This window comes from Oncorhynchus mykiss, chromosome 23 (genome assembly GCF_057628025.1).
Source record: "Oncorhynchus mykiss isolate SJ-2025 chromosome 23, ASM5762802v1, whole genome shotgun sequence".
Taxonomy (NCBI): Eukaryota; Metazoa; Chordata; class Actinopteri; order Salmoniformes; family Salmonidae; genus Oncorhynchus; species Oncorhynchus mykiss.
This window is the reverse complement of record NC_143044.1, coordinates 9,791,102-9,815,063: the sequence shown is the minus strand read 5'-3', so window position 1 is coordinate 9,815,063 and position 23,962 is coordinate 9,791,102. Positions and strand designations below refer to the sequence as shown.

General features: G+C 42.3%; 2 protein-coding genes across 2 annotated transcripts; both read left to right on the top strand.

The window, feature by feature from the left end:
• Nucleotides 1-169: 169 nt before the first annotated feature.
• Nucleotides 170-16,772, top strand: LOC110502406 (cGMP-dependent protein kinase 2). The gene is made up of 19 exons (XM_021580398.3): nt 170-340; nt 1,645-2,209; nt 3,740-3,906; nt 3,987-4,100; nt 4,532-4,637; nt 5,754-5,817; nt 5,908-5,985; nt 6,178-6,272; nt 6,658-6,726; nt 6,829-6,927; nt 7,154-7,304; nt 7,436-7,572; nt 10,696-10,785; nt 11,246-11,387; nt 12,961-13,124; nt 13,516-13,638; nt 15,041-15,103; nt 16,039-16,105; nt 16,225-16,772. Exons 2-19 carry the CDS (start codon nt 1,713-1,715, stop codon nt 16,318-16,320), a joined length of 2,322 nt encoding a protein of 773 aa, XP_021436073.2. The 5' UTR covers nt 170-340; nt 1,645-1,712; the 3' UTR covers nt 16,321-16,772.
• Nucleotides 16,773-20,513: 3,741 nt separating this feature from the next.
• On the top strand, nt 20,514-22,624 carry LOC149972500 (general transcription factor II-I repeat domain-containing protein 2A-like; the record flags this gene model as incomplete). Its single annotated transcript, XM_090218046.1, has 1 exon — nt 20,514-22,624. A coding segment is annotated over one exon (702 nt), but the record flags the coding sequence as incomplete, so codon positions are not given.
• Nucleotides 22,625-23,962: the final 1,338 nt, after the last annotated feature.

The window sequence follows — 23,962 nt, the reverse complement described above, 5'->3', positions numbered from 1 at the left end:
CATGTAAACGAAAAATATCAACGCAAGGTGTGAATATGGCCAGTATTCAACTCCGTTTCTACATTGATAAACACCATGCGACCACCAGGGGTAGCCACCAGAGGTAGCCTTGATTTTTCTTGCCGTCATTGGACGGAGAAGGAGTACCATTATTTCCACATTAGTACTCACATTAACGACAACAGGCTTCTGAGGAGGATGTCACAGATCACAGTGCATTCAAGGGAGATGATCGTCTTTGTTTCTTCGCAGGTGTTTGACCATCTGGAGAGGCTCGTTCATTACATTTATGAAATATTGCATTACGTTTTGAGAAACCAGGAACGTACTCGACGATATTGTAAGTAATATAGCTACGACTTAGGCTATTGTTGTGACATATTGTAGGCTAGTGCAATTTCATTTAGGCTATGATAGGACAAGCTCTGGTGTGTGGCTTTGTGAACTTATGAGTTTACAACATGTATACCATATATACATGGCATTTTTAATCATACTTTTTGTTGTGTTGCTGCAGCATACAGTATGCATGTCAGTGTTTCAATATCATAAAATTGTAATTATTGCATTCTCTAGAACAGGGGTCCCCAAACTTTTTTGCATCAGGGGGATGCAAATACTTCAGGGACACCTTCATAATATCAGAATACAACTCCTACTTTAGAGTTTGATTAAAAATGGTATACAAGCAGTTTCATTAATGAAGTCTTGGGCCTTGGGAAAAATGTATCTTTGATGCGGGGGGCATTAAAATATTTTAAAGCCCCCCCCCTTGGCATCAAAGAGACATTTTTGCAGAATTGAAGCAAATTTCCTGCAAATCGATACATTTTTCCTTGGGGAAGATACGACTTTTAGCAGTTTTAGAACTATTTTCGTGCAATTATACACATTTTGCCATGGGGCAAATTATACATATAATTAGATATCTGGGGATGGGAATATTGCTAGCAACAACAGATTAAATACATTTTTGAAGACGTTTAGAGAGTGCAATAGAATAAAATGTAATTATATATATATATATATATATATATATATATATATATATGTATTGCACTCTCTAAACGTCTTCAAAAATGCGACCAGATCTTAATTAATATATATATATATATATATATATATATATATGATCTGGTCGCAGATCTAGAATCAAGATATAGTGTATCTCAGTTATGTCAATGTTTCCGTTTGTAAGATATTGTATCAGTTCCGTGCAATGAATGCAGGAATATAGGCTTCCTTATTTTCACAGTCATTGGCTTGTACGGTATTTTTTCACCAAGTTTCATTCTTTGGAGGTTAAACCGAATGCAATTGATGCTTGGAAATTTAGAGATAGTTTGTCAATTAAATATTATCGTAGGGATGTATCTCCTGTGGATTCAAAATCTATTCAAGATGATCTGTTGCTAATCACATCTATTTTAACATAAAGCAGGGACGGCTCCAGGAATAAGCAGTTGCTTTGGGCCCCAGGCCGCTAGGGGGCCCTAAGCAACTGAAATTTGGTTGTGCATCAGCAATTTGTCTCTTGTTATGTCAATCACTGACAGTCACTCAATTATTCATGTTCACTTGCTCGATTAGAGCCCCAAAAAGGACAGAGCCGGCCGTAACATAAAGCATAACATTCTTCTCAAGGAGAAAGGAGACTTTTCACCAGACGGAGACCTATCATTGACAAGACGAGGGTGACCAAGAGCTCTCCTATGGTGGCCAGCCAACAGCTGGCCATGGGCAACGGTTCAATCAAAGCCCCACGGCCAGAGGACAGATGCCTGGCCTCCAGCCTCAAGGTGGAGCCTCAGGGCAGCCCAGTGTGGGACGCGGAGCCCCTGAGGCTCAGGATAGCCCGCCTGGAAGAGGAGCTGGCCCAGAGGGACCAGGAGTTTAAAGCCCAGGAGCTGCAGCTGCAAAGCCTGCAGAGAGAGCTGGAGGCGAAAGTCTCCCAAATAGAGAAGCTCCAGGATGCCATCGGCTACAACAGCCTAGGCCGCTCCGCTCCGGCTCCCAACTACCCCAGCCACCGCATGCTCAGTGTCATCAACCAGGGTCCCACCCGCTTCCACAGGGTGGCTGTGGAGGTCCACTGCAGGCTCAAGGCCAAGGAGGGCGTGTCAGCTGAGCCCACCTCAGGGCACTTCTGCGGGGGTTTCAGAGCCCAACATGTGTCCATAGAGAGGGCCCGTGTCCGCAAGGTCTCCAGGTGGGTGTCAGACATCAACAGTACCACACAATGTTGTTGAGGATGTTGGAAGGGATAATAACTCTAGAAACATTTCCATGTCGTGGTGGACAGCCCAGACTGATTGTCCTCTATTGTACTTGTTCCTATTGTCTCATTCTCCCACATTTAATTACATTCTAACCTATTTCCCAATAAGCTAGAAGCAATCAGCTGGGTCTGTGATGATAAAGCCTTTAATCATTATTTGTTCTCACTGAATGCCGGTGTCTGGTATAGGCTACATGCACATAGAAAAATAACTATGCCGGGATCCAATCTGATCTCAAATCAAATCACATTTTATTTGTCACATGTGCCGAATACAACAGGAATTAACGCTGTTGAAACGCTTACTTACAAGCCTTTAACCAGCCAGCAGTTCAAGAAAATATTTCCTAAATAAACTAAAGTAAAAAATAAAATAACAGTAACGAGGCTATATACAGGGGGTACCGGTACCAAGTCAATGTGCGGGGGTACAGGTTAGTCGAGGTAATTTGTACATGTAGGTAGGGGTATCTTGCTTGGCCCGCAATGCACGTTTTAAAGTCAATGTGACCGTGTTCACGGAGACCACGTTCACAGGAAGAGGTGCATATGTCGGTTTAATTGTAAATGACCTTTTAAACGGCGCATTGTCCAAATCTGTGTTCTGATTGATTCTCGGCCCAAGTGTTCTCTGGAAAACTGCCTGACTCTCTTGAAAGAACAACAGCTCTGGCCAAGCCTTTGTAGTGTCTGCCACTCCAAGGAGATTCGAAATCCTGTATTAGCATTGGGGATAATTGGAAGGCACACGGGGAAACAAAGGCGTTGAGCATCAATACGCAATATGTATGGACTGGATAATTATGGCTTCAATTAAGCAGACCTCGGTTGCCTGCCTCATACTCTCCTGCTTTAGTTCATTCACCAGGTCGATATTAGGTTAATGGACTGGCCCTCGGCTGTCTGATGTGATAACATAGGCCTTGTAGTTAAGAGGGATACAGGGGGAAACTGACAGCACTAACGGTACTACATCAACAGTTTTGTCTTTTATGTGGCTGGTTTAGAGACTAGTGACAGCATAGGGCTATGTCCATCTGTGAAAACATGAACACTGTAGTATAAATACAGTTGTAACGGCGTCGTTGAAAGTCTCTCGTGACAAAGCGTTTACTCATGGTCGCGCAAACTCAACCACCAGTTAGCAGCCCCTGCTGTATGTAGGGCTTAGTGGGCTGTTTAAGGTGAACTAATCGACTTTTGGCGTGCTTTCCTAGTACTTTACTGCAATACATTGAATCCTTTTGTTCAGAAAAGTTATCCAGAGGCGATAAAACCCACGTTATTCAAAATAATCTGCCCATTTGTGCTCCAAGTACCAATTTACTTGACTTGCTGTCAAAGCTGATATTTGACTTCCAACTAAAACGCTGGATGAATATTGATATGGAGGTGAAACAAGGCTTTGACCTCTAAAAGTAGAGTGTCTGTGCCTCTTATCTGTGCTCCTCCTGCTCCTAGCACCAAGAAGCTAATCAATGACGCCATCATGAACAATGACTTCCTGAAGAAGCTGGATCCGCAGCACCTGAGGGAGATGGTGGACTGCATGTATGAGAGGATCTACACTGATGGCCAACTGGTCATCCAGGAGGGAGAACCAGGGAACTACCTCTATGTGCTGGCAGGTCATATCGACTTTATTATCTTCTTACACAGTATATCTTTGGCTGTTGGTCTATACTCAGGCTAGGTTTTGTCCCTTCAGATGGCCTGCTAAAGGTCACGCAGAATGGCAAATTGCTTGGAGAGATGCGTCCCAGGACTGCCTTTGGAGAGTTGGCTATATTGTACAACTGTAAGAGAACTGCTACAGTGAAAGGTGAGTTTAACTAGTAGAGTCTCTAGAGTGAGAGGATTTCCCCTTTTTAGATACAATACTTTTCCACACACATCGTAAACAAAGTGTTCATACTCAAGTGCAGCAAACCACTCATGTGACATACATGATTACCAATGTATGACAGAGCAGCATGGCGGCACATGATTTTATGAGGAGTCACCAAGGGACTATTAAATCGTCATTAGAATGTGCAAAACCATATTTCACACAGGTGCTTTCTCTAATCTTGCATGGAATAGTACTGTAGGAACCACACACCTTTTTCACATATTGAAAGTATGTTCACGCAATGTTCACGCAATGTTCACGCAATGTTTTGCCAACTCATATAATGTTCTAAGAAAACCCAGCCCAGTGAATGTCTGATGTTGTGTGGTGTGTTGAACGGACTTGTGATTTCCAATGGCCAGCTGTATCCCAGGCTCATATCTGGGCTCTGGACCGTCAGACCTTCCAGAGTATTATGATGAAGTCTACACAGGCCACACAAGAAGAGTACTTCAGCTTCCTACGCAGGTACAGCTAGAGGATTGGTCCTCAACCGTGAAGCAGGCATTGATGTCTAAGGGAGACGTGCATGAAAGTTTAGGAACATTAGGAACACAATAGAGATCCAGTATGGATGGTGTTACTGTAAGAGATAGACGGGTTGAATGGCGCTGAAGGTTGGGAATAATAACAGCTAATAACAAGAAGATAACTAATATAAAACATAAAGTGTCCGTAAAACGTATATAGGGTCAGAACTTTTGTGAAATAAGGAAATGATTGAGGTTCGAGGAATGACAGGAGAAAAAACTAACAAAATATAAATGTAAAATAGACTGTGCCCGTAAAATGTATATAGTATGTATAAGCTGGAGGTAGAAGCCTAAGAGTTGTTGTTCATTAGTTTACTCCAATTAGCAGAGAAGTGGTAGGGTTAAAAAGTAATAAAGGAAAATGTATTTTTTTTAAAGATGCGTATATACAGTATATGTATGTATATGTATGTATTTATATGTATATAAATAAATGCAAAAATATATATGGGGGATTGGAAGTGATGCAGACAATTACATTGATGGAATTTATCTGCAATATTAAAGCTGATCTACCCCTTACATTTTTTTGAAATAAACATTTTACATTAGGAACACCTTCATTATATTGTGTTACAATATATGGAATGGCATCAAACCATGTGTTTGATGTATTTGATTCCATCCCATAATTCCGCTCCAGCCATTACCACGAGCCCGTCCTCCCCAATTAAGCTGCCAGCAACCTCCTGAGCTACTACAATACCCCATTCAAAGGCATTTAAGTATTTTGTCTTGCCCATTCACCCTCTGAATGGCACACACACACACAATCCATGTCTCAATTGTCTCAAGGCTTAAACATCCTTATTTACGCTGCCTCCCCCCCTTGGTCTACACCGATTGAAGTGGATTCATCATGTGACATCAGTAAGGGAGCTTTCACCTGGTCAGTCTACGTCATGGAAAGAGCAGGTGTTCTTAATGTTTTGTACACTCAGTGTCTACTATTAAGTTAGGTTATCTTTGAAGTAGCTGTGAACATGTTGCATTGCTAAATCCACATTTTTTTGCCCCCCAATACCTATCTCTGTGTCCTTATCTTTTATAGTGTATCTCTGCTGAGAGACCTGCCAGAAGAGAAGCTCTCTAAAATCGTTGACTGTCTGGAAATTGTGAGCCTTTTACTTTGTTTCTTAATCAGACTTTTTTTTTTATTACAGGTGATTTGGGAAGATATGTTGATTATTTTGTCTCATGCCTAGGACTATTTTGATAAAGGAGAGTATATCATTCGGGAGGGCGAAGAAGGGAACACTTTCTTCATTATAGCTAAAGGAGAGGTAAGACACAAGTTACACATCGTTCATGTTTGTAGCTGAAAAGACTCACTTTCGTATCTGGCGTTACAGAGAAGTTGAAGTGCTTTATCCGACCGTGATAGCTCATGCTATCTTGATTGCAGAAAACGTAGTCTGCCATTTTGGATCGAGGGCAAAAGAGATAGCCCTTAACATGCTGTGGTTTCTGGCCAGGTGTGTGTCACCCAGACCACAGAGGGATGTACTGAGCCGCGGGAGATAAAGACGCTGGGTGTGGGCGACTACTTTGGAGAAAAAGCCCTCATAAGGTAAGAGCTGTTACTGATCGCTTTGGCCGACTCAAAATGTTAAATGAGCAAAAGCACTCGGGCCTGGTTTGTCTTGCACCAAGGCAAGTATCAAACACACTTGTAACGCACCGTCGGTTCCCTCGTTCTCCCATGTTAATATGCGTTTGTCCACTTTCTATCAATTTTCATTGCTAGCCCCCTAATTGACAATCCACACATTTTACCAACGCGGTTTCAATCAAATCCTTTCACCATAGTGTAGAGTAGTGGGCCTCGGAATGTCTGTCTGTCTGTCTGACAAAGACATGCATTATCTGGCGGCTATTGCATGATTCTGTGGTGAATTTCCATAGGATTCAATTGTGTGTAGCTCTGCTGAATAAGACTGTCTGTTTCTTTCCAGTGAGGATGTGCGTTCAGCAAACATCATCTCTACTGAGAATGACACACAGTGCTTGGTGGTGGACAGAGAGTGAGTGCGTTCACTGCGCGCGCACACACACACACACACACACACACACACACACACACACTGAAAGGAAACAGCAGTCATGTGTTTATGCCACCTCTCCAGCAACTTCAACCAGATGGTGGGCACTTATGAGGAGCTGCAGGCGTATCTGAAGGAATATGTCGAAGAGCTCTCCCGATGTGACGTGAGGAGAAATGCACTGTAAGTAGTTCCACAAAATTACTGTTTCCACATAATTCAAATAACAAATGGCAGTTACGTACATTGACAAATACCCAACCACCCCAGACATTTTAGGGCCCCACTGTGGGCAGAAACAGAGATTTAGGAGTTGAACCCAAATGGTCCCCCCTCCCTCCCTCCCTCCCTCCCTCCCTCCCTCCCTCCCTCCCTCCCTCCCTCCCTCCCTCCCTCCCTCTTTCCACAGGCCCCATTCCCCCGTTATCGACTCGTCCCCAGAGGCCCAGGAAGTGCACCGGCTCAGGGAGAGGATTGCTGTCCTCCCCACCCATGACCCCTTCCAGGACCTGGAGATCATAGCCACACTGGGCATGGGTGGGTTCGGCCGAGTAGAGCTGGTGAGTGGCCTGATGTCTGGGTCACACCACAACATAAAGCAATGGCAAAAACAACAGCATAGGGCATAGGCCTACAGTTGCTATAAAAACAATGTAACATCGTGTCAATAATTGTAATGTTTATATTGCAGGTGAAACTGAGAGATGAGGACACCACATTTGCTCTGAAGTGTATTAAAAAGAAGCACATTTTGGACACGAGACAACAGGAGCACATCTACTCTGAGAGGAATGTCCTTCAGCTGACCAAGTCACACTTCATAGTCAGGTCTGCGTCACGTGCTCACAATGCTCTCTGGTTGTCCTCACACAACACTGCCTATTGCAAAGTCCCCAAAGCAGTGTAAACATCCATAGCCTTTTATTCAGGCTTTTTTTTTTTCAAGCTTTGACAACTGCAATGTTTTCTTAGAGTACTTCACATGATACATGTTTATATCAGTGTAAAGGAGTTCCAATATGAATGGAGCATGACTGCTATCACCTGGACCATATGACAATCAGGTTCAATCTAAAGAGCAAGGCCAACTACTCTGTCACTATAACCTGTTGTACTCTGAGCACGTGACAAACTTTTATTTGAAGAGGGAGACAAGACATATTGATGTTTGCAAGGCCTCCCATGTGGAAAATCATATACAGTGGGGTCTGAAATGATTGACACCATTGAAAAAGATGAGCAATAATGATGGTATAAAATAAATAATGAAAATACTTAGCTAGATTGTATGCTAAATGCTAACTTCCCCTGTTATTGGTAAGGGTGAGAGGTTAGCATGTCTTGCGGGTATGAAATGTTGAGCATACAATACAGCTCAGTATTGAAATGATTTATTTCACACGGTCATCTTTAATCAAGGGTGTCAATTTCAGGCCCCAACTGTAGATGTACTCTATTCCCAATCATCATTTGCTTTTTGAGGATCCTGTATTGTTTCATAAAAAACAATGTATGGTTGGTTATACCACATCATACAATCGCAGTGGGATGCAAAGTGGGACCTCGTGAATCCGCTGAATGCATAAACAAACAGTTAAGTGAAGGACACATTCATTGTTCAGATCTATGAAACAGAGAAGAGAGTGTTTGTATTCACAATGGAAATGAATACAGCATGTATTGTATCCATCTAGTCAATGCGTAACGCATGTTTAGAGTGGTTTCTGACAAAAGTCAAACTTGAAATATGAACGAGGCAAATGCTGCCAAGACCAGTCTTACTTTCACATACTTTCGATGGTTTTAAAATTCATTGAAACAAATATTGTAATCTAGTGTAACTAGGTTTCCATTCAATTGGCGACAGATTTTCATGGCATTATTCTAAAATCTGCATTGAACAATATGCGCATTTTCACACCAGAGATGGGTTTCCATCAAACAGACTTATTGCGGATAAAAGGCTGTGCCTGATGACATAGTGCGTATAAAAATATATTTTGCGATTTTAATTCCAATGTACCGAATAAAAAGTTAAATGGGTTTCAATTGCATTTTTCAACTCGACTGATGGTTTGTCACAAAAACCGTTACGTAATATTGCAAATATGCCCACTCTGGTTTTGGCACGTGCACTATAGCCAACAGCTCACAGATACAGTGTGGGTGGGGCTAACTAGCCAACAGCTCACAGATACAGTGTGGGTGGGGCTAACTATACATGATGAGATTATTATGGATCATTTTTATTTGTCAAACGGCAGCCAAACATCGATCATCATGTCACCAGAATAAGACCCTCGAAATGTATTGGAAAGGAGCATCAAGCTCACTTTCACCACCCTGTGAAGTTCACATTAATGGATTTATTCTGTAGCCTAATAAACTGCATGCTTTCATGAGTAGTAGTGGGAGGACAACACAACATACAGTACCAGTCACACCTACTAATTCAAGGGTTTTTCTTTGTTTTTTACTATTTTCTTCATTGTAGTATAATAATGAAGATATCAAAACTATGAAATAGCACATGGAATCATGTAGTAACCAAAAAGTGTTAAACAAATGTTTTATATTTGAGATTCTTCAAAGTAGCCACCCTTTGCCTTGATGACAGCTTTGCACACTCTTTGGATTCTCTCAACCAGCTTCATGAGGAATGCTTTTCCAACGGTCTTGAAGGAGTTCCAACATATGCTGAGCACTTGTTGGCTGCTTTTCCTTCACTCTGCGGTCCAATTCATCCCAAACCATCTCAATTGGGTTGAGGTCAGGTGATTGTGGATGCCCGGTCATCTGATGTAGCACTCAAATAGCCCTTACACAGTGTCTTTTGGGTCATTGTGCTGTTGAAAACAAATGATAGTCCAACTAAACACAAACCAGATGGGAGGTGTATCGCTGCAGAATGCCGTGGTAGCCATGCTGGTTAATTGTGCCTTGATTTCTAAATCAATCACAAAGAGTGAGCACCCCCACACCATCACACCACCTCCTCCATGCTTCACGGTGGGAACCATACATGAGGAGATCATCCGTTCACCTGCTCTGCATCTCGCAAAGACACTATGGTTGGAACAAATCTTCCTTTGAAGAGTTCAAATCCTTTCATAAGAGCTAGTTTCATCATAGCGCTTGATGGTTTTTGCGACTGCACTTCAAGAAACTTTCAAAGTTCTGGAAATTTTGACCAATGGACTTGGTCTTTTACCAAATAGGGCTATGACTTTTTTCATACATCAGGTAATTAATCCGCATTAAATGAATGGATGGAAACCTGGCTAGTTTTAAACAAAGTGATGTTTATTATTTCCCAAGTGATTTAGTTCCATTGCCATGACTCCCATGACTTGAGAGTGAAAGGTCTCATTTCACTGAATAAGACAAGTCAGCTCTCAGATTGACACGGGAAAAGGGACTGTGGAAGTGAAGGGTGTTGACCATGAAACAAGAAGTGGTTCATGAGAGGAAAGTTAGAACTTGTCCTTGGCCCCCCTCCACGTGTTCTATGGTCCAGTATGAGTTGCTAAGGAGTCCCTTTGGAGAATGTCGTTGTCCTTGGTCTCACCGCTGAGTGTAGACTAAGGTTTGATTTATCCGCCCTGTGACATTCAAGGACAAAAGGTCTGGGCAAACACTGATTCCAGCTGCCACTCAAAGAGGAAAGTTCAGTTTGAATGCCATATCCATCTTCACACATCTCTCTCTTCTCTCTCTTTTTCAAAATGCTCCTTTCTCTCACTCTGCTTTCCTAGTAACTGTTCTTTGGGGCTCAATTGACAAACAGATCCAAGGCAAACAAAAAGCAGCTTAACACCTGAAAGTGCCTCACCCAAAGAAATATACTGCGGAGCAGAAGACCTCTGTCAAGCAGTCATGTCTTTAAGAACCCCAGAACAGTAACATTGTTCAGATGGTCCTAAGTCCTCTAAATGTCACTTTGTGTTCCAGTTTGTTTCGGACATTCCGAGATGACAAGTATGTGTACTTGCTACTGGAAGTCTGTCTGGGTGGTGAGCTGTGGAGTGTACTACGGGACATGTGAGTGTAGGTTGTCTTACATCTGCTAAAACACCTCAAAAGCCTGTAATTAATAGAGCTCGCCAGCTTGTAGTCCTAAAAACACAACGTTTTGTTTCGTAAAGTCGTTCCTATGGGGAAAAATGAATGGGGAAAGAAGCCTTTATGTGCGTCGTGTTTTTTTGAATGACATAAATGCTTCAAAATTCCTAAAAAGTTATGTTAACTGATTAAGATTATCTCATAGAACAAAATGTATAAGATGTCTTAAGCCTGTGTTTATCACAGACCTTATTCTCAACGTTTATTCCAAAACCCTACAGAAACTCCATTCATTTTCCCATAGGCTTTGTCCAATGAACCGTAGTAGAGTTTGTGCCTAAAAAAATATGCCATTGCTATTGCTCTTATGATGCCAATCAAAAGTAATCAGTACAAAATCCTAGTATGTGTCTTAATGTTGGCCTTGACTGTGAAACAGGAGTTTCTTTGAGGAGCAGACAGCCCGCTTCTGCATTGCCTGTGTCCTGGAAGCCTTTGACTACCTCCACGCCAGAGGAATCATCTACAGAGACCTGAAACCTGAGAACCTACTACTGGATGCAGAAGGCTATGTCAAAATGGTAATAGACCTTAATTTGATCACGGCTCATTTTCAGTTGTTTGTACATAGTCAGACACTACATGGCCAAAAGTATGTGGACACCTGCTCATCAAACATCTCATTCCAAAATCAAGGACATTGATATCGAGTTGGTCCCCCCTTTGCTGCTATAACAGCCTCCATTCTTCTGGGAAGGCTTTCCACTAGATGTTGGAACATTGCTGCTGAGACTTGGTTCCATTCAGCCACAAGAGGTTTAGTGGGGTCAAGTACTGATGTTGGGCGGTTTGTACTGGCTCGCAGTCGCTGTTCCAATTCATCCCAAAGGTGTTCGACAGGGTTGAGTTCAGGGTTCTGTGCAGCCTAGTCAAGTTCTTCCACACCGATCTCAATAAACCATTTCTGTATGGACCTTGCTTAGTACACGGGGGCATTGTCATGCTGAAACAGGAAAGGGCCTTACCCAAACTGTTGCCACAAAGTTGGAAGCACAGAATCCTCTACAATATCATTGTACTGTATGTGGTGAGATTTCCCTTCACTGGAACTAATGGACCTAGCCATAGACCATTATTCCTCCTCCACCAAACTTTACAGTTGGCACCATTCATTCGGGCAGGTAGCGTTCTCCTGGCATTTGTCCATCGGACTGCCAGTTGGTGAAGCGTGATTCATTACTCCAGAGAAGGCGTTTCCATTGCTCCAGAGTCCAATGGTGGTGAGCTTTACACCACTCCAACCGACACTTGGCATTGTGAATGGTGGTCTGTGTCGGCCATGGAAAGCTTCCGATGAACAGTTCTTGTGTTGACGTTGCTTCCAGAGGCAGTGTAACGGAGTGAAGGACTGGTTGCCGGGAAGTCAGGCGCAGGAGAGCAGAGATGGGTGATAACAGGAGAACTTTAATATACACCCTGGCCCAAAGTCACAGGCGAGGCAGCACAAAGCACAACCACGGTAACATGAACCGTGTTAAACAAAACAAACAAACCTAGGTTTGAAACAAACCTAGCGCAAGCCAACCTGTAGCGTAACACCCTACACAAAGAACAATTCCACACACAGACATGGGGGAAACAGAGAGTAATATACATTTAGTCTGATGAGGGAATGTGAACCAGGTGTGCGGGAAAACAAGACAAATCCAATGGAAAATGAAAGTGGAGCGGCGATGGCTAGAAGACTGGTGACGTCGACTGCCGAACGCCGCCCGAACAAGGAGAGGGACCGACTTCGTCGGAAGTCGTGACAGGCATTTTGTAGTGATTGTTGCAACTAAGGACAGATTATGTTTTTTTGTGCGGTACACGCTTCAGCACTCTGCTGTTCAATTTTGTGAGCTTGTGTGGCCTACCACTTCACGGCCGAGCCGTTGTTGCTCCTAGACGTTTCCACTTCCCAATAACAGCACTTACAGTTGACCGGGGCATCTCTAGCAGGGCAGAAATTTGATGAACTGACTTGTTGCAAAGGTGGCATCCTATGACGGTGACAAATTGAAAGTCTGTTAGCTCTTCAGTAAGATCATACTAGCCTTCTATAGCCAAAACCACCAGGGGTGTACATGTTACAGTATCTGTCTGTTTCTTCAGGCTGACTTTGGTTTTGCTAAGAGGATAGGCCTGGGGAAGAAGACATGGACATTCTGTGGGACCCCAGAGTATGTGGCCCCAGAGGTCATCATGAACAAGGGCCATGACTTTGGAGCTGACTGCTGGTCTCTAGGGATCCTCATTTTTGAGCTGCTGACTGGCAGGTGAGTCAGTAGGACAGTATGACCTGTGATGTGATCTGCCTTTGACAATAACAGTGCCCCAAATGGGTGGAGTGTTGTGGACACTGAGTATGTGCTTGAATCTTGAATAAGGCTCTTCAGGCACTTCACTCTGAGTGGAACCATTAGACGTTAGGCCTCATTCCACAACCACGGTAACATATTTGACACTAGGATGTTGAGTGTAAGAGTGTCTATCAGCCTACTTGAGATAGTTTGTTGGCTGCATAAGACAATACAGTGTGTGTAAGTGCCCCAAGCATGTCCACGATACCATTTAGCTAGAGCCTGTCATGTTCATCATGAGCAAGATCCCTCAAGATCCCCTATTTGTTTTCTACACGTGTTCTACCCTCCACACCACCTCTTCCAGCCCACCATTTTCTGGAACTGACCCTATAAAGATCTACACCATGGTCCTCCACGGGATTGAAAAGGTTGAGTTCCCCAAGAGGATCAGCAAGCGCCCCGATGACCTCATCAGGAGACTCTGCAAGTATGTGGCTGTGGCATCACTGACTGCTGCTGTAGTAATCCCATTAAGCGACAAATAAGGCTGTAGTTGAATTAAATGAACAGTGTGTCTGTCTGTCTACTTTGTTTGAGGTAAAGCCAACAAAAATAATGAAACCCTAGTTCCCCATAGGGTGGCGCACAATTGGCCCAGCGTTGTGTGGGTTTGGCCGGGGTAGGCCGTCATTGTAAATAAGAATTTGTTCTGAACTGACTTGCCTAGTTAAATAAAGGTTAAATAAAATGTAAAACAATTTTTTTTATAATAATTGTGGTTCGTCCCCCTAGTAATTGATGTCCGTCCCCCTAGTAACATCCCTAGCAACCTATCAGGGCACAAGTCACACAGGTCAGAGAGAGTTTGAGATGCTGGTTTATGGTACCCCCTAGACTCTCAGGCTCCAGTCATGGGGGATGGGGAGTGGAGTGTGCAGCTCAGGGTTGTGAGGTGCTAATAACAGTCCCTACTCACTGTATTCTCCCAATTAGCACCTTAACACCAGTAAACATGACGAAGATCCTCTGGATCTAAATGTTGTCGTGGTGGTAATTGGCAGCATATAAAGGATGTGTTTGTAAATTCAATCTGGCAGTCTGCTCCGATAGCAGAGCACTCTGTATTGAGAGTGCCAGAGTACTCAGAGTGCCAGAGAATAATAATGAAGAATAATGAAGGAATTTAGCAACACCCTTCACTTGTGGATATGACAGGTGACAGTAAACGTCTGCAAAAAATATTTTATTAAATTGTTGCCAGCAGCACAGTTACATTCACTAACCCTCTAAATTACATGAAAACAGTCCAACTAGCTCTGCTAGGGCAGTAGAGTGTGTTCACTCATTTGTGTCTGGAAGTAGCTAGTAAGCTAGCCAACTTTAGCCTGTTAGCGTGGGTGCTTGACTGCCGTTGTGAGTTCAGAACACTCAGATTAAACCCTACCAGAGCGTCCAGTGAGTGCTCTGAACGCTCAGAGAGTGAAACGCTCTGAATTTACTAACAACCCAGAGTGCAATTTGACACACTTTCAGCTGACAAAACAGTATGTTGATATTTGATTGGTCATAAATAGGCTACTGGACAAGGCTAGTGAGCACCATGTTTAAAATCCTTTGGCCAGCTCAGTGAGTCACACAACAATTGAGCCTTTAGTAATTGACCAGACAAAACCAACTGAATGTATTTGGTCCATGAGTGGCCTGCATTGATAATAATCACATACCAAACCAGACCAGGTCTGAATCAAATAGACTGTGTCTTATCTACTGTATCAACCTGCTTTCGTGTGTGTGTATAGGGTATTAGCTGCAATCATGTTGTCAGCATTCTGTTTGTCCAGATGGTTGTCAACAATAACATCTACATATATATATTGTCCTGCCTTTAGGCTCAACCCTGTGGATAGGCTTGGTAATAAGAAGAACGGAATCTTCGACATTAAGAAACACAAGTGGGTCTGCTTCTTTTTAATAAAGCATCATCAACACCAACTACACACCTAGACAGATCCTAGATCCTAGCCACTAATCAGCTACGGTTATTTAACGTATTCAGCCATTGATGGATTTCTGATCAAATGTGATATAAATCCAGCTCAGTTTGAACAACTTGCTCAGTGGTGCCTTCATAACCAGTAGGCTATGGATCATTCTCTCTCCGTTCAGTCACCCAGAGACATTAGGATAATTATTTTTGAACCTATTGGTGTCATACCTCTCTGCACTGTGCAGAGCAATGTGTGTTGAGCACCTACCTCCTCCCTTCTCTTCAGTATCATGTCACAATAGTCAGTACTGCATGCATGAAAAAAACAGCACTTTCACCTGGGAGTAATTAGCTGTGAGAATGGGGGGGGGGGGGGTGCATCTGCCTCCTTATTTAATCAGCAGAGCAGAGCCTGAATAGACCATAGGACTGGCAGAGCTGGCTCCCTCTCAACAGTCATCCGAGCACTAATGCTCGAAGCTGGAGGAACTCACTGAGCAAATCATAAAATCGTGACAGCCATTTCGACCTTTGTTTGGTCATTAGAGAGATGTTCCTGTTCTGTGTAGGCGAGTGATGTTTGGTAGAAATGGTATGTAAACATTAGTGGCCCTATTAGCAGTTCAATATGACCTAAATCATTCTGTTTTTAGTGTTGCTGTGACTGTATACTCCTGTGTGTGTGTCTACCTGCAGAATAAAACATTTTGTTCACTGCTTGATACAGGGTCCTATATGCTGGGGTCTGTCTTTGTGGGGTGATGTGTGTGCATGTATGCAATATCTATACCAACTGTTCTGTATTGTATTGGGTCTGGTGGAGTGTGTGGGCACTGGGGGATGATGGGATCTGTAGTTCTGACAGAAAATGAATAGCTGACTTTTTGTGACGTCTTGCAGGTGGTTCCAGGGCTTCAACGGGGAGGGGCTGAGATGCCAGAAGCTCATATCCCCACTGAAGAGAGAGGTGAAGTGTTCTGATGCGTAGTACTCTAATCACAAAAGTATAGAGTACAGGTATATGACCGTCAAAGTTCTTGGATGTGACTGTATCTGACGGGTGTTCTTTGATGTTCCTCTCCCCAGCTGAAGGGGCCGATGGACCACAGCCACTTTGACATCTTTCCCCCAGAGCTGGAGGAGCCTCCAGATGAGCTGTCAGGCTGGGACAAGGACTTCTGAGGTGCCATTTTGAGCCTCTACTCCGCACAGCCATGTCTCCAGACAGGTGGTGTCACTCTACTACCTGGTACCGGTGTTCCCCTACTGCAGTGAGCTGTGCTATCTGGTAAAAGACAATAGACACCACAGAAGCAGCCTTGACTGAATACTGTAATCCCGTCTCTTCCCTGCGGTTGCCATTCTTGCCATATATTTGACATCATGAGTGCCTGGCTGTTGCTGCCTTGCAGACGGAGGAGATCACGTTTTTTGGGGGCTCTTGGCCGGAGGAACAGTGTGTGAAGTGTCACTTGAAACTCTCATGTGACAGCAAGGACTTTCATCAAGTGGTTAACTTTGAGTGCCAAAAAATCTAATGTCGGTCAAATTCTTTCCCTCAGACAGAAACTCTTAGGACAATGGAAGTAAATAATAAAGCTTCTTGATTGTTACAATTAAAAACCAATGCATTTCGGCTTTTGGAAATTCTTCAGGGTTCTTACAAAATAAAATAAATAATGAGGGTTTTATACAGTACATTTCAAAATGGCCTACTATGGACAAATCACTATAAGACAACGTACTGTAACAAAATATCTGATTAGTAAAAAATCTGACCAATTGTCCTTGACACATTACACACAATACATATTACAGTCACACATTATTTTGATAGTCCGGATCCGGATAGTCCAACTATATGTTGATAAGCAACTGCTTGCTAAGATTAGGGTAAGGGTTAAGTTTAGGGCTAGGGTTAGTAGATACCAGTGGCGGTAAACTTCTTCAGAATCGGTGGATCCCCTGCGGGACAGTTGAGCTAACATAAGCTAATGCGATTAGCATGAGGTTGTAAGTAACAGGAACATTTCCCAGGACATAGACATATCTGTTATTGGCTGAAAGCTTAAATGATTGTTAATCAAACTGCACTGTCAAATTTACAGTAGCTATTACAGTGAAAGAATACCATGCTATTGTTTGAGGAGAGTACACAGTTTTGAACATGAAAAGTTGTTAATAAACAAATTAGGCACATTTGGGCAGTCTTGATAAAACATTTTGAACAGATATGCAATGGTTCATCGGATCAGTATAGATTTTGCACTTACACTGCTGCCATCTAGTGGGCTGGAATATTACATTATGGCCTTTCTCTTGTGTTTAAAAGATGATGGTAGAAAAAAAATACAAAAAACAGTTGTTTTTTTCTTTGTATTATCTTTTACCGGATCTAATGTGTTATATTCTACATTCCTTTCACATTTCCACAAACTTCAAAGTGTATCCTTTCAAATAGTACCAAGAATATGCATATCCTTGCTTCAGGGCCTGAGCTACAGGCAGTTAGATTAGGGTATGTCATTTTAGGCGAAAATTGAAAAAAAAAGGGTCCGATCCTTATTAAGGTGACCAGATTTCTGAAATGAAAACCGGGGACATTTCCAGTTCGGCGGTCAATATATCATTAAAATATCCAATGTTATTGTCTATGAAATAAAAAAGGGGACAATTCCGGTTTCATGTATTTAGTCTAACAGGCACACTGTGATAGAGAAAACAACTATATTACAGAAACACTACAGACAAGACAGAACAGCCTTTCAGTGGTCCTGGTAGTCTGGGTAGAATAAGAGCAGAAGAGAACATGAGCTAAATTTAAGAAAACAGAAATGTCACGTCCTGATCTGTTTCACCTGTTCCTGTGATTGTCTCCACCTCCTCCAGGTATCGCTTATTTTCCCCAGTGTATTTATCCCTGTGTTTCCTGTCTCTATGTGCCAGTTCATCTTGTATGTTTAGTCAAGTCAACCAGTGTGTTTTTCCCGTACTCCTTTTGCTAATCTCCTTTTTCTAGTCCTCCTGGTTTTGACCCTTGCCTGTTTCTGGACTCTGTACCTGCCTGCCTGACCATTCTGCATGCCTTGACTACGAGCCTGTCTGCCACTCTGTACCTCCTGGACTCTGATCTGGTTTTGACTTTTTGCCTGTTCACGACCATTCTATTGCCTGCCCCTTTGGATTATTAAACATTGTAAGACTCCAACCATCTGCATCTGGGTCTCGCCTTGATAAAAAAAAATAGTATATGTGATATATTTAACAACATAAAAAAATAAGATGATGATGAGATTGGTAACTACATAATATACTTAAACCAACCTAATCTGTATATTTCTCAGAATAATGTATTTTCATCAGGATTGCTCTGTCTTTGGCCAGCTTCTCCATGAACTCCTGGCAGGGGAGGTTGAAGTTTGTCTTCACAATAAGTATTTCCTTGATGGTAGGAACAGTGACCCTATTTCTTGCTACTGTCCATATATCATTAATTTGGGAGAACACTTTCTCGACTGGTGCTTTACTTCCAGGTAAGCACATGACAACAGACGTTAATCTAGTCAGGTTAGTGTGCGGGATGCCATTCTCTTTGAAGTGGGTAACCACCGTGCTCCATCTCTGACTAAGCGGTGTCTCAGATGTTTTCCATGCGTCAAGCGATTTTATTTTTTTCCTTCCCCCTCTTTAGGAAATCTTGCAGGCCATTAACCTCGTCAAACAATGCATCTTCATTGATGGTCACATTGGGGCATTTTTCCTGCAGTGTGTCCGCTGCCTTCTGGATCTCTTCACCCGGAGGTTGCCTTTTTAAAAGGAGACAACCTAAACCAATCACTTCCCGCTGCGGAGCATTTTTAATTTTGGTATGGACATTGACCCTCCCCAGCCTATTCAGTCCTCCAAAGTTGGTATTTGTGTTGTCGGCAGAGAATGCCACGACTTTGTTTTCCAGGTTATATTTTTGGATGACCACCAGGACCTCAGCTGCAATTTCCTCTGCTGTTTCTCCTTTCAATTCAACAAAATCAAGCAGTTTTGTTTCCACAGACGTGCTGCCATCATATATTTTACAATATCTGACTACTATTGGCAGCAGCTTTACACGTCTATGATTGGACGCATCAATGGACAGGGACACAAATTCAACTTGATCTAGGTCCTGTAGTTATGTGTAACTATGATTGTGTCACATAATGTGGTAGCAAAGACATCCTCCTGCACAACTAAATCATATTCTTCTTGGGAAGTCTCTACCTTCTTGAAGAATGTGGTGACAGAGGGCATACCAACACGGCCAATCAGAGAGGCTTTATGCATTTTCGTTCTACCACTGCCGTTCTTCCCCCCCCCCCACTGCCAATTGAAAAAGAGGAATGACAAAGGGTGCAGTGAACCATTCTATCGCCTTGACCTGAGCGTATAAATGGAAATTCTCTCATCACGTTGTCATTAAAATGGCATTTCCACTTGGAAAGAGCCATTGTACCTCCTTTGTCTGCTCTTCTTCACTCCCCTTGTGTCACTCTTCTTACTCTCAACTTCTTCTTCTCCTCCGATATTTCTCCTCTTTTCTTCACTCGTCTTCCTTCTCTTTCTTCCTTTCCTTCTCTTTACCTTTCCACCTCACTCTTCTACACTCTCTTCGCTTCACTCTTTTTACTCCCTTCATTTTTCATTCTCTCTCTTCTCCTTCCTCTCCAATCTTTAGTAATTAATAGTACACTATTACATAAAATACTTTGGTTAACAGATTCCCAATGCTTGCCTCATTTTTGTATTTTATCTCAAAAACATTGTTTGGAATAATACATTGGCAGGCTCTGTAATCATATCTTGACCTTTCCTCCTCTATCTCCTTCACTCTTCCTCCTATCCAGTCTTCCTCCTCTCCTTATTCTCCACTCTCTAACAGAAAACATTATGCTAATGTTATCCATGAAAAGGGAGAGGGGGGGCTCCCTCTTTAATAATTTGTGCATCTTCATTTTTAATCGCAGTGCTTAAAGCAAAGGCCCGCGGAATCATGCTCAGATCACATAAAGAATTTGCGATAGTAAAGTTTTGAAAAACGTATTTGTTATTCAAATTAAAAGCCCAATGAATCGCCTTTGGGTAATGATTTAACTCCCAGTGCTTGTGGGACATTTATTTTGACGGCACGTATAAATAACAACAGCACGAGGACAGACACTGACCGACAGGCTGACACACACTTCACATTCTTACGAGGCATAACCCCAGACTTTGAAATTACAGAGGAGCTTGCAGTCAATGAAGAGCACAACCACAGGGAAAGATTTATTGGGGGAGGTTAATAAGTGTGTGACAAAGCTGGGACTGAATTTTGAAAAGTTATCCAGTGTGACCAGTGATGGTGCCCAAACTTGACAGGAAAAAACGTTGGCCTTTTGAAAAGGATACAAGATCAAGTAGCTGAGCTGAACCCAGATCAGAAAATTATTTTCCTGCTTTGCATTATTCATCAGGAGGTGCTCTGTAAATGTGTTCTAAAAATGAGCCATGTTGGGGATACAGTCTCTAAAGCGGCAAACTTCATAAGAGCAAAATCTTTAAACCACAGACAGTTTGTCTCACTGTTGGAAGAGACAGAGTCGGGTCATGCAGATCTCCCCTACCACATAAATGTGAGATGGCTGAGTTTGGGGAAGGTGCTTAAAAGGGTGTGGGACCTAGGGTCGGAGATTGCTGAGTTTTTGCAAATGAAAGGAAAATATGTGGATTTCCCTCAACTGCAAGATAACGAATGGTTGACTGATTTTGCCTTCACCATGGACATCATGGCCCTCATAAATGTACTGAATTCCAAACTACAAGGGAATGTACAGATGTACAGGCTTGTCAAAGCCTTCAAGGGAAAATTACTCCTCCTGATTCGCGAAGTAGAAGCCAACAACCTCACCCACCTAACGGCACTACTAGTCTGTTCCCTATCAGATGACCAGCGGGATAAGTATACATCGCTGCTGCGTGCTTTGAACTGTGAGTTTTCTCGTCGTTTTGACGATTTCAAAGTGTTGGAAAATGACATGCTGTTGGTTTCCTCTTCAGTCTGATGCAGTGATTGGAGAACTATTTTTAAAAAGGTCACTGACCAGGGTCTATGCATCTCTCAATGAACAAAACTTTCCAAAGATTAGGAGTCATGCTCAGAAGATGTTTATACTGTTTGAGTCAACCTATGTATGTGAACAGACATTTTCAGTGACCAAATATAACAAGTCAAGGCACAGATCATATCTTACTGGCTCTCACCTCTCAGCAGTCCTGCGCATAGCGACGTCAGAAACTATACCTGACTTCACTGCTCTAGTCAATCCCCATCAGAGACTTCAGTCCTCACTCTGATTGAGTTTTATAAATGTCATCTCTCTCTTTCTTGTGATTTTGTACATACCCGTTAACAAGAGTTCTGTCCGTGGTGCTGAATGCACAATGTACTTTTCCCTCCGTGTAGTTCATTGCATGTTTAATTATGAAAATACTTGCCAAAAGGAGAACATGGATGTGATTAATTTCTGTGCATGTTAAAAAGGTAAAATAAGTAGCATATCTGGATGTGATTTACAGTAGATATATCTGTCAACACAGTCATACACTTGTTAATCCTGTAATATGATGGCAAAAATATATTCTAATATGGCCCTCCATGGAAAATAATTGCCCAGGCCTGACCGAGACTATGAACGAAAGTTTACAATGTACGCTAGGTGCACAGGTCGAGAGGAATTTGAGTAATCAAGGTGACACGTTGACACATTCAATACAGCCTTGCACACTCTTGCCTGCATCTAGCTGATGTAGGATGTAATCATTAGTCCAGCAGTCGCAAAAGAGAGTTTCTATTGGACAAATTCAGGTATGTTTATCCCCGTTTCATTCCGTTTGCTTCTGTTTAAGAAACGTTTTTTTAACAGAATCGGCAGAATGAATACACCCCTGATCACACGCAAACACAGGTCACTTTCATAGCAGTCATGTACATACAGCATGATCCCTTTGATCGTTGTATAATTTCTTCTCACTTCTATGCTCTCTCCTCCTCTCACCTTTTCTTTTCACTTGTGGACTTCAGTGCACAACACATCAGCTGTCTGTTACCAGGCAATGAAAAAAAAATTCAGGCCAAACCTTCATATCTGTCATGCCCTGACCATAGAGAGCCACTGTTTCTCTATGGTGAAGTAGGTCAGGGCGTGACTGGGGGTGATCTAGTTTATTTATTTATATGTGGTGTTCTAAGTTTATTTTCTATGTTGGTGATTTGTATGATTCCCAATTAGAGGCAGCTGGTAATGGTTGTCTCTAATTGGGGATAATTTTTAAGTAGCTGTTTTTCCCACCTGTGTTTGTGGGATATTATTTTGTGTTTTGTGCATGTGCACCACTTAGTCACGTTTCGTTGTTTCTTTATTGTTTTGTTTTGCTTATGTTTCACTTTTCTAATAAAAGATGTGGAACCCAGATCACGCAGCACATGTTTTTTGAAAATGTTGCCAATTTATTGAATATTAAATACAGATATCTCATTTACATAAGAATTCATTTGCACATTATTCTTTAACAAATTTTTTAACTTCTGTCAAGTTGGTTGTTGATCATTGCTAGACAGCCATTTTCATGTCTTGCCATAGATTTTCAAGCCGATTTAAGTCAAAACTGTAACTAGGCCACTCAGGAACATTCAATGGCATTTTGGTAAGCAATTCCAGTGTATATTTGACCTTGGGTTTTAGGTTCATCCTTGTCGATGACAAGCATATCCTTAACATGATGTAACACTCGTCTGAAGAAGAGGGAGTGGACATAAGCATAGTGGACCAATAACAAAGAGCAAAAGGACAACGAACAGTTCTGTCAGGCGTAGAAACACAAAACAGAAAATAACTACCCACAAAACACAGGTGGGAAAAAGCTGCCTAAGTATGATTCTCAATCCGAGACAACGATAGACAGCTGTCTCTGATTGAGAACCACACCCGGCCAAACACACAGAAATAGAAAACATAGAAATAAAGAAACTAGAATGCCCACCCTAGTCACACCCTGGCCTAACCAAAATAGAGAATATAAGCCTCTCTATGGCCAGGGCGTGACACATGATGCAGCCACCATCATGCTTGAAAATATGACGAGTGGTACTCAGTGATGTGTTGTGTTGGATTTGCCCCAAACATAACACTTTTTATTCAGGACATAATGTACATTTCTTTGACACATGTTAGCAGTTTTACTTTAGTGCCTTATTACAAACAGCATGCATGTTTTGGAATATTTTAATTCTGTACAGGCTTCCTTCTTTTCATTTAGGTTAGTTTTGTGGAGTAACTACAATGATCCACCCCCAGTTTTCCATCACAGTCATTAAACTCTGTAACTGTTTTTAAGTTACCATTGGCCTCATGGTGAAATTCCCTGAACGGTTTCTTTCCTCTCCGGCAACTGAGTTAGGAAGGACGCCTGTATCTTTGTATTGACTAGGTGTATTGATACAACACCCTAATGGTAATTAATAACTTCACTGTGCTCGAAGGGATATTCAATGTCTGCTTTTTAAAAATCCATCTGGATTTGATCTCGACTTCGTCTCAGGCACAACAACCATGCCAATATATCCTCCAAACATCGGCTTCTCGGGCATTATCAGTTAAATATTTAATCCAGCTTGTTTGGTGAAAACAAGCATTAATAATTAGTTCACATTAAACATGAGAACCCGGGGGTTACGCCCTCCTAAGGGTTGTTCGGGCTGTTCTTAGGCCCGAAAAAACAGCACTCAGGAGGGCATTATCACACGATAATT

Excerpts from the sequence above, each read along its gene's own strand:
- LOC110502406 (XM_021580398.3), top strand. The coding sequence starts at position 1,713 with ATGGTGGCCAGCCAACAGCTGGCCATGGGCAACGGTTCAATCAAAGCC. Across the intron at positions 6,727-6,828 it reads TGCTTGGTGGTGGACAGAGA|CAACTTCAACCAGATGGTGG; the intron begins GTGAGTGCGTTC and ends CCACCTCTCCAG. Across the intron at positions 7,573-10,695 it reads AAGTCACACTTCATAGTCAG|TTTGTTTCGGACATTCCGAG; the intron begins GTCTGCGTCACG and ends TTTGTGTTCCAG.